Below are 11284 nucleotides of genomic sequence, written 5' to 3'. Positions count from 1 at the left end.
CTGCCCAATTCGGAATGGTTTATGCCGACCCCAGTTTGATTAGTAGCTATTTTATTTGTCTTTTTCTAATATTCTATTTGTTCTTGCCTAAAAATATTTTATTTGAAGTTTTTGATTGAATAAATAATTGGCAATTATGTAGACTTTGATGGTCAAGAGGCCATTAACAAAAACCTTATTGTGCAAAGTATGTTTAATAGCATATTTGTTTCATAAATAGTTGTTTTCCATGCATCAAATAATTTTCTCAAAAGAACAAAGTAGGATAAGAGCACTTTCTTAATGGAGATACAAGCTAGGCACAACCCATGCTTGGGCATTATAATCAATTTAGACCAAAGGTGGCACATGAAAGACATTTTTTCAAAAAAATGCATTGATAATCATGTTTGATAATAAAGATAAGCATTTGATGCATAAACTAAGAAATCATCATATCGAGTGTTGAATTTGAAAGTCCAATTTATATCATAGTAGGTGTAATAATCAAAACTTCCATTTGGAGTTAAACATGCATTTGAAAATGCTAGGATGGAGGAAAGCAACATGAAGGAGAGAACAATGTCGATGAGGTGTCGCTGATCAATTGTTAAGATGTAGTTAACAAACGTAGAATCTTGTGTCTTACTAATCTTGGTCAACGATAGCAGGTCTAACTATTAAGACTTCAAGATTACATATCTAAATAGTATATCTTGTCACTAGATATATATTACACATAACTTACTTACTCTCATTCTTGAACTAGTTCAAATTTCTGCCTTCTAATTGACAATTCAAGTGAAATTTCATAATTCTTCTTCAAAAAATCTTATTTAAAAGGCTAACTTCTTGTTTTCATTTTTCCATATAATAATAAATGCAATCTTATAACATCAATCCACTTTTTATTGTGTATTTACGGACTTATCAAGCAAGACCTTGCCTATGATTTTGTCATTCAATTGTTGATTTATCGTCTAACAACTTAAACTTTTCTACAATTATAATATATTTTTAAGCAATTAAAATCCTTAGAGTTCATGAATTCAATGGTAGAGAGATACTCCAATCTAATAGTAAAATTTAGTTATAGGTAATTATATTAATTGTTACATATGAATGCTACAATTTATTTGTAACTTATTCAACAAATAATCATAAGTTACAAACTATTAATTCTTTTTGTAGTTGCTAGCAGTGATGTCATGACCTTAATTTGCTTATTATTACTGCCTCACCAAATAAATATATCAACAGATATATATTAATTTTCTCGCAATACGGTCATTATTTTCTATACTTTAGCATATTGGAGCTAAGAGACACGGTAAACTTATTGTTTCGTTTTCTTCTTTTTATATTTCCAAAGTCTAAAACCTTGTTCTAGAAGTGGTTTACCTAATCGATCCATGAGATACTTTCACCAGTAATTAATGCTCCTAGGGCAATATAAAAGATCAATTAACTATATAAGTCAATGTCCCATAAAATATGGAATCCATCCATCCATCCATCCATCCATCCATCTCTGTGTTTGTGTGATAGGTCAACCAACTTTACCAAGGACTACTATGTGGCAACAAACTAACATTTGATGTTTACTTCCTTGTTTAACTTAAAAATTTGATTTAAAAGAGAGAAATTCTGTTTTCTGACATAGATAATCAAAAGTTGACGCACTAATCAAATGAGCAAAATCAAAGCCTAAAAACTTCAGGCAAGTAGGCCATCTCCTGAGTACCGAGCCCACACACCGCTGAAAGTACTTCCAACGGCGTCTCCGAGACGGCCAGAAGAATGCTGAATGCCTCTCCGTCTGGACACCCGTCAACCCGATTCCATCCCGGCTGCGAACTAGATTTTTACTTCAGACCTAAAGTTAAAAGTCAACATTTTGACCGTTCTCTTTCTCCCGATCTCCCCGCTTTCCTCTTCTCCTCTCTGAATTCTTCTCCTCTTCTTCTCCCCTCCCATTAAATCCCCCACCTCTCCCGGTAGTTTTATAGAAGAAAGATTGGAGCTTTTTGGATAGAGAGAGCACGAGAGAGAAGAGGAGGAATGGCGAAGCTCTACGTGCAGACGGTGCCGCCGGCGGATCTGAACAAGAACACGGAGTGGTTCGTGTACCCCGGGGTCTGGACAACCTATATCTTTATCCTCTTCTTCTCCTGGCTCCTGGCACTCTCTGTCTTCTGTTGCACCCCTGGAATGGCGTGGACTGCCGTCAACCTCTTCCATTTCGCTGTATGTCCTCTCACATTTGCTTCTTACCTCTCCTTTTTGCTTGTTTTTGATATTTGATCTATAAAGGGGCTTAATTTGAATGATTTTATTGAGTCATTGGCCCTTTTCTGATGTGATTTTGTTGGAAAGATAGGATTTTTTCTGTGTTTGGAATATTTTTTGGATTGGAAATTGGGAGTAGATAGAGGGAGTAAGGGCGGAGGAAATCGTTGATGGCTTTAATTATTACTTTTAAGCTGTTTGACTGCATAAAAAACGATTTTTTAAAGCAATCTTACTAGGTAAGCATGGAATTTTTCAAGGTGGGTAGCTGATCGATGATGCAGTCCAAAGGTTCAACCTTTGGGGACATGGCAAAGGAAAACAAAAATAGATGGTATAATTTGGGCACGTTCCCGGAAAACTAATTTCATTTAGTCTCTTTGATTGATTTGGTAATCTGGGGTTTGGAATTGGGGTAAGGATACCCTGGAGGACCTTGTTGAGTTCATTGTTCTCTTTTATCCATCTTACTGATAGGGTAACTTATTCTTTAACTACTTTAGAAATTACCATTCAAATTTCAGTGAAAAAAATAACTTGATGATTTAACCTTCCGCAGCACAGCACAACAATGAAAAAATTTCTTGTTCTCTGTTGCTTCATATTAACTTAACCGAACCTGGACGCATCAAGGTTGGTTAGCTCCAAGCCTTTGCATTATATACTAGGACCTTTAATTAGTGGTGATGGGTCATAGGTTTCTTCATCTGATTAATCTTAATTTTGTCAAGCATGTGACCCGGTAGTCTGAACACATTTGATTTACGAATTTCACTCTCCCTTGAAGACATTTAAGACTCCATCTTTCATGGGGTTGGAAATATAAATGAGACGGATACCATGAGTTGAATGCAGGAATTTATGTGCTTTAGCTAGAATATATCTTCGACAATGTGATTTTTGAGTGTTCAAAATATATATGAACTGACAAGAATATTATAGGAAGTTAGTAAAAGGACCTCCTTTGTGTACAGATTAGCATGCAGTTGCATCAGACACCGGCCTTGCCAAGCATGTAACACAAAACAAATTGACTATAAAACACATTCTTTAATGTTCTTTTGTGATTTCTATGGACATCTGAGTTATGTACTAAAATATTTGGAAGACATTGGATTCTCCAGTAGAGTAAGGATATTTGCATAGCTTTGAGTTGATTTGATAGTGCACATTACTGATAATTTGTGTTGCTTGATTATAGATGGCACAGAAAATGTTGGATATTCTTTTATAACTCAGCATCACTGCCTAACTGCTTATTTACGATATAGTTATGCTGCAAAATTTATAGCATCATGCTGTTACTATGATGATGTGATTATATTATTATACAGCATAGTGCAGATTAAATCTGTTGTTGGAGTTCCATGGACAAGGTTAGAAGCCCTTAATTTGTGGAGTTGAGAAGCTGAACCTTTGTCTCTTATTGTTTTACTTAATTATAAACCTGATGAGTGGTATCTGGATATTTTTTTTGTTTTTATCTTTATATTTACATTCCAACATTAGGGCGCACTGGTACATTTAGTTTGACTTTGATATTTCAACCAGTCAAGCTTTTTTATTTCTTTTGGGCTGATAGATTTTATTTTGAGTTGAGAATTGATATTATTACCTTCCATTGTGATAATTTCTTCATGTTTATCTTTTAGTTGACTATTATGTATTTTTCTTATTTAAATTGGCTGCTTGACTTAAATGTGTCTCAGGTTACTTATCACTTCTTCCACTGGAAGAAGGGAACTCCCTTTGCTGAAGACCAGGGTATGTATAATTCTTTGACTTGGTGGGAGCAGATGGACAATGGCAAGCAACTGACACGTAATAGAAAATTTTTGACCGTTGTACCTGTGGTCCTGTAAGTATCCTATTGTCATTCTTGGCCTGCATTTAACATTATAATTTATCGTGTATCAGAAAAATCAGTTGGAACCAGTCACCAGAAGGCTATTACAGTCGTTACTGGTTAGACAACCTATTGTTAATATTACTGAGCTGGATTCTAAATGGACAGAGACTGGACTAACAGTCTCCGCACATATCATATTCTGTAATGTCATCAGTCATCATCTTATTACCATTCGATTGAGCAACATCAAGTACATGCTAATAATTATATATGTTTTACAAATTTCTTCATTCCACATGTTGATTTTCTTGTATAGTATGCCCATTTTTTTTTCTTTTTTTTCCTTATAAGAGTACATTACTTGTGTTTTTCCCGAGATTATGTTTGGTCATTTATACTTTTCAAATATCTAGACTTTATAAATTTGATAATTATTTGGATATATTTGAATTTTGAATTCCATGGATAGTGTTGGATTGACAAGTTTTGCTTAAATATATATAAATTTGAACTCTTTTATGGACTAACTTTTAAAATTGATTGAATGCACAATTTCTCCTAGATATATTCTGTGTGATGGGAAAAGGCCTTTTTTTGTTGATGCAAGGGAAGGGTTGTTCTATGGAGAAGTAAAGAAGAAATTGTTGTTATATTTTTTCTAAATTATTATGATCAAGATTCACCAAACCGGTACCGTGAATCATACCGGCAGGCAACCATTTTGGTACAGTATGGGACCATACCATTCCATTTTGAGATATACCGAAATAGGGAGGAGGGGGAGAGGGAGAAGAGGAGAGAAAGGGAGGGAGGGAGGGAGGTAGATGGAGAAGAGAAAGATTCATTCTAGCCTCGGGTGATGCTCGATGACCAAGATCGTGGCCTCGAGAGTGCGGATTTGGTGGAGGAGGCAGTGGTTAATGGAGAAGGCCTGGGGAGTGCAGATCTGGCAGCATAGGAGGCCTAGGGAGGGCGGATCTAGTGGCGAAGGAGGCCTTGGACAATGGAGAAGGTCTAGGGAGGGTGGATTGGTGGCAGAGGAGGCCGTGGATGATGGAAACAGGAACAGGAAGGGCGGGAGAAGGAGAGGGAGGAAGGGAGAGAGAGGGAGGAAGGGAGGGGGAGAGAGAGAAGAGGGAGGAGGAAGAGAGGGAAAGAGAGTGGCCGAGGAGCTTCAAGCTGTCAAACCTCCAGTTTGGCGACAGGGATTGAGAAAGAAGGGGGAGAGAGAGAAGCATCAACGATCGGTGTACCAGAACGATCGTCGATCAGCGAGGATGAGACGAGCGTGAGGCCATGAGCGAACATGAGAGATAAGAACAAGCCAACGAACCCTAAACCACGCCATCTCAAATTAATAGGTTGAACCGTACCGGTAACCAATAGATCCAATTCAATATCCTTGAACCGGTCGGTTTGGCAAACCATAGTTAGGATTAAAAAAAAGGGACCTTTTGATTTGCTAGAGTTCACTAGGAGACTAATATTTGATTTAAGCATCAGGTTTGAAAGAATTTCAACATTGAAGTAGCAGTAGAGACCACAGAGAGCTAAGTAGGGTTTTTTAGTTTAGGGTCTTGGAAGATATTTAATGAAGTGTATGGAATCAGAACTCTAGCTTATAAAACAGTTAATATTAGTTATGAAATTATTTAAAGTTAAAAAATTTGTTTAGAATGCAAAGAGATGATACCAAATGGCACTATGCTAACATGAGTCTAAGCAGCACAGGTGTGTTTTGCATTCCTCATACCTCTGCTGAGAATCATAGCATGAGAAAGGAGATACAACTCCTATTTTTAAACTAGAAAGGAATGAAGATAGTAAAAAACAACGAACAAAATCTGTGCAGATCCTAGGAGGGATTAATTCTCTCATCTTCACTTAATTGGAGATTATGAATCATCTTCTTTATGAGTTTAGATCCTCTGCATTTCATGACTGAACTGGAGGTTCCATCATGAACTAGCAAGGATCTCGACTCCATTTTGATAGAATTCTTGATTGGGCATAATTGTGATTGGGGATTCTTCTATATGTGGTAGAATCTCATCCTTAGCTACAGATTCTTTCATTTATGAATCTTTAAGTTGAGATGGTTTTTCATAAGGTGGCTAGCCTTTCCCTTGCAATGATTTTCCATCTTTATGACTTCCTGAGTAAGAATCATAGTATTTGGAAAAAATACAAAGGATTATAATAAGGCCTTTTTGGGACTACAAACCCAAAAAAAAGCCAAAGGGTACTCAAACTAGAATCCTATCATTGGATAACCTTCCTGTAGCAAGATCTTGTAATCTCCATCCAGTAGGCTAGCATGTATGGTCGCTATTTATCCATTTTTATATTTGTTTTTTAATTAACAAAACTTTTCTGTAGGGCTTTCTTTTATCTTATTTGAGTTAATAGCTATATTGTTCATTGTTGATATGCACATGCTATATGAGGATGATCTGAAGCATATTGATGGATATTCTATTTAATTTTTTACCTTAACTAAGAAAAAGACTAATTAAAGTATCGCAAATCACTTTCATGTTGTCACGATACATAGTGATGCATCCACTGACATATTCTTTTGGAGTCATTAGTGGGAAGTGCACACAATCGTATTATAATATGTCTTGTGGACAATGTAGGTAGAAGAAAAAGTCCTGATAAAGCAATTAATTTTTCGCTAGAGGAATTGGGTTGTTCTAGTCAGAAAGGACTATTGATTAAACATAACCATCCTGCTAGATAAGCTTGTAGAGTATCCTTAACCTAATTTTACATAATCATACTTCTAAATCAGCATGTGCTATTTTTATGATGAAATTCAAGTGAATCAAGCTAGCATGTTCTCACTGGAGTTCCTCTCAATGGTTTATTAGAACATAAGCCCTTTTCTTTGATGAATGCATGAGTGAGTCTACTGTTGGAGAATTGTCCCAATGCATGGTGCTATTGTTTAGAATGTTCGGTAATGCCCAATAATACAGCTCCATCAGATGCGACACCACACAAGGGAAGAATCTCAAGATCGAGGTTTCTAATAAAATTCCTTATTCAATTCTGGCAAAGCTCGACACAAATTGGTATTTATAGGTTTAAAATCGTTCATCCTATGATTCTCATGCGAGATCTTTCGGATAACTTAGAACTCTTAGCTGGAATTTCCAACAAATCAGCTCAAACGGACATTCTAAAAACACTATGTTACTATGTCTAAACCTAGAGTTGGATGCGGCAAATTATATAAGTACCATCTACCCAATGCGTAACCAATGTGAGACTAAACACGTACCCATATGGTTACTTACATTAGCATTTAGATGAGTGTTGCTTCCCAGCACTACTTCATTACCCACTAAGAGTAATAGTTCCCTGTGGCAGTTGGGGATTGGTGCGATACACGAGGATCACATTGGTGATAGCAGGCCCCATGTACCATCGCACCAATCACCATGCCAAGGACTGGAGTGGACAATGGAGTGGTATGATGAAGTATTTTTCCTTTTATATTTGCTCATCTCATGCTACATCACTTCAAATTGAATACTACCTTAACAACACTTAGTTCAATGTACATAACATTTTAAGAAGAGGTCAATTCCATTACCAAATATTGAAATGTGATAGTCCAACGCTTAGACTTATTGGCTTAACAATATCGTATATATCTGCTGGTGAATAATATTAAGTATGCATGATTGTGGTGACTAGCATGGAACTTATGTCTATACCTCTCATCAAACTGAAGTATTCATTTCTAGCGAAGCCTTGTAGTCCTCAATTTAGTTTCCGAAGGTGCCAATTGGAGATATGATATGTTGCATGTCTGGCAACAAATAAATGTAGTTTTTTTGGGGGGAAAATGGATGCTTAATTTTTGTAAAACTGGATAATGTTTTCCATATTAATGCTTTCCATTGTCAAATAATTAGTAAGTAGTGTACAAACCATGCTGAGTAGCAGCGCTTGCCGGACATGCTTAACTAGTTGTTGACCCAAATGTTAGACACGTCCTGTTTGATCGGTTGTTTTTTTTTCTGAATATTTATTTATTTATTTATTTATTTTGCTATCAAAGGGAGAACCTTTAAAGTAATTGTATTACTAGTAAACAAAATTGGGCTACAATCAACTTTAGCCAGATCCCTTCATGTCTGATGGAACCCATAATTAATTAGATATTGTTGTCATCAGGTCAATCTTACTCGAAGGTCTAGTGTTTGCATTTTGTTTGTTGGATTTTAAGGAACTTGCTTCCTGCATGAGGTTTCTTTGTTTCTGTTTCCTTTCTTGGTAATTGGCAGTCATTTTAATTCATGCAGACCTAATCAGTGACATTCTGCAAATCCATGACCACCATAATCCAGATATTTTAGAAGTTTGCTATCAAAATTATTTCAGAATTCAGTAGATCTTACTTCTTATATTTTCTTGTTATACGGTACTTGATTTCTCCTCCTTATCTTTGCAGGTACTTGATAGCCTCTCACACAACTGATTACCAAAATCCAATGCTTTTCCTCAATACCCTTGCAGTAATGGTGCTGGTGGTTGCCAAATTCCCAAACATGCACAAAGTCCGCATTTTTGGAATCAATGCGGATCATTGAGCAGCATTGTACATGAAAGATATCTTACCTGATATCTCTTTTTGTTGATAAAATGATCCTTACACAATACGTTATCAGATTGTGTCCAATTCCGCATCATATCATAGTAAGTCTCAGTGGATGTTCTTGTTATCCCTGTACAAAACTGTCAGAGAATAAGAAATCGTATTTGTGCTACTCTTAATATATTTAAGCTATTTGTAAGACTCTAAGTTATGTTTCATCTATCCAATTACGAGAATCAGTGAACTCTTCCCCTTCTTTGTAGGCAACTTTCTTTGTTCCCCTTGGATGATTCCAATTATTGTCTCACAATGATAGGATGTTGTTTTTCCTGCTTAGCCACAAAAATATTTCTGATTATTGAATGATGTTAAACATAGAAACCAGAGCATCTGATAGAACTTCTGTATATCTGCATCAGAAACCAACTAGTTTGTTTCTAACAGATCAATCCTCTCAGAATGTTTTATAGAGTCGGTTTTTTCTATCATTGGTTCTTGTTAGATGGAAGCAGGTTTGTCTGGAGACATTCCATCTGCCTTGGTAGTTGTCGAATTATTGGATGGCCAACTGCTATAAATGATAGAGCCAGTACTTACAACATTAGACATGGTCCAGTAACATTAGATCATGTTAAGTCTTATGAGGCAGGATGCATCCTTGCAAAGCATAAGCCAGATGATAAAATAGGTTGGAAGCTCAATATGTTATCCACTCTGATCTTTCTAGATGACCCTTGTTGTGACTGTGCAAAGATTCAAGGAAAAAATAGAATATACCAAGAATACATGATGGCTATAGACTACGATCATCGTAGCCATGAGCAAGTTATGAATCATATTCCAACATGAGTCTTCAAAAGGCTCTCTATGTGAGCTGCACTTATATTTGAAGTGTACCTGCTGCATGGTGGACCTAACAAGAAACAATCTCTAAATTTCCAAATAGATTACGATAGAAGAAGGGAAGAAAAAGCTCAGGTAAGATTTTATAACCTAGGAGGCACCCTTTTTATTAGTCTATGTGAGACTATGACATATGGGAGCCATCCTCTAGACTGCTATTTGCTGTCTATGACTCGGATCCAGGTTAACAAGTTTAGAAGGCATAGCCTGCGGCCTTTTATTTCCTACTCTCAAGGTTCAAAGATTGTTATTGGACTAAATTTCATCATCAACTTCTTCAAGCAGAGAAAAATCGTCCCTCATCGGAATAGAATCGATGCATTCCGAGTTGGTTTGTACGGAGAGATCCGGATGTAAGCTCTGGCCTTGTCGTTAATGGCTCGCTTGAAAGATCCGTGGAGGCCTCTCGAGATGCGAGTCAGTGGCAGACAGTGCGACTATTCCCAAGCACCCAGGAATGGAACATCCAACAATAACTGTCGACCTTATTTTTTTCCGGAAGGCGGCACTTTCAAGGCGTCCGTCAATCATTGCAAGACTTACTTGAGGCACTTTAGGGGTTTCGGGCCTAAGAAATTCAGGAAAAGATTGGCATGCTTCGATGGTTTGACTTCAAAGTCATCAATTTGAGCATTCATAAACTCTTTCTTGTCCTAGGTTAAACTGGTTATTACCATCAAGAAAAAAAAAAAACTGGCAAGCAAGAGAATCAGTATGACTAATAAAGCATAATGACAGAAGCCATCTTTTATATAATGGTCTACCCCAATATTGGGTCTCACCATATGTGTTCGAACAAAGTTTAAGATATATAATACCAAACATGAAGGAAGAGCATATCTCAGGACTGCTCGCTCTTGTCCATTAAATCAAGGTCAAACGAGAACCCTGAAAGAAACAGATACTCGTGTACCAAAAAAAAAAGAAAAAGATCCTCGGCTTCTTTTCCATATTTTATAAATAGAGATTATATATATCCATTTATTATTTATTAATTGATCAACGAATGGAAAAGGAATATGAACCCTACTTTCGCAAATCTACGATGTCGCACCACTTCTTTGAAGGCTAGGTGTAACTGAAGGTATTGCTAACAAGGGAATTGAGATTTATTTTCTGCACGATTTTAGCTTTTTTGTATTTATTTCTACTAGCCACGTCTATTTTGGTTCGAACTTAGAGAGAAAGGAAGAACCTGACTACTATAATTCATGAAAGAAAAGGAGATTTAAGCTTTACTTTCACAAATTTACGATGAAGTGCCACCCTTATGAAAGTTGCAATGCAACGAGTGATCAGTGCAAAATTCTACCAATTGGGCTTTGAAAGGGGCTAATCAAATCATTCTTTTTTCCTTCAGAAATGATTTTAACGGAGATAGCTCTCTATACGGAAAGAATTGGGTGGAGCAACTGAAGACATTGTTGATATAGAAGTCAAAATTTATCATCGGTAAAATTTTAGCTTTATTGTATTTAATTTTACTAATTATGTTTATTTTGAAAAAATAATTTTATTTTTGTTTGAATCATATTCAAATTATGCTGGGACGGATTTTATTAGTATAACAAAGGCCATCATTAAGCAATCGATGAAAGAAAGTTGATGTATATCTGGCTTTTACCAATTTTCAATACGGCACGACTCCTTTAAAA

The 11284-nt window shown here is 36.3% G+C and overlaps 1 protein-coding gene across 1 annotated transcript; it reads left to right on the top strand.

The window, feature by feature from the left end:
* The first annotated feature begins 1893 nt into the window (after window positions 1-1893).
* On the top strand, window positions 1894-8982 carry LOC103695507 (ORM1-like protein 3). Its single transcript, XM_008776858.2, has 3 exons — window positions 1894-2226; window positions 3978-4126; window positions 8583-8982. Exons 1-3 carry the CDS (start codon window positions 2041-2043, stop codon window positions 8719-8721), a joined length of 474 nt encoding a protein of 157 aa, XP_008775080.1. The 5' UTR covers window positions 1894-2040; the 3' UTR covers window positions 8722-8982.
* Window positions 8983-11284: the final 2302 nt, after the last annotated feature.

This window comes from Phoenix dactylifera, chromosome 17, assembly GCF_009389715.1.
Source record: "Phoenix dactylifera cultivar Barhee BC4 chromosome 17, palm_55x_up_171113_PBpolish2nd_filt_p, whole genome shotgun sequence".
Classification (NCBI taxonomy): domain Eukaryota; kingdom Viridiplantae; phylum Streptophyta; class Magnoliopsida; order Arecales; family Arecaceae; genus Phoenix; species Phoenix dactylifera.
Note: the sequence above shows the minus strand (reverse complement) of the source record. Positions and strands in the feature narration are given on the sequence as shown.

What these genes read in the sequence shown, in the direction of transcription:
- LOC103695507 (XM_008776858.2), top strand. Translation starts at nt 2,041, where the DNA reads ATGGCGAAGCTCTACGTGCAGACGGTGCCGCCGGCGGATCTGAACAAG. An exon ending in TCAACCTCTTCCATTTCGCT is followed by an intron (nt 2,227 to 3,977) that starts GTATGTCCTCTC and finishes AATGTGTCTCAG; the next exon opens with GTTACTTATCACTTCTTCCA. An exon ending in ACCGTTGTACCTGTGGTCCT is followed by an intron (nt 4,127 to 8,582) that starts GTAAGTATCCTA and finishes TTATCTTTGCAG; the next exon opens with GTACTTGATAGCCTCTCACA.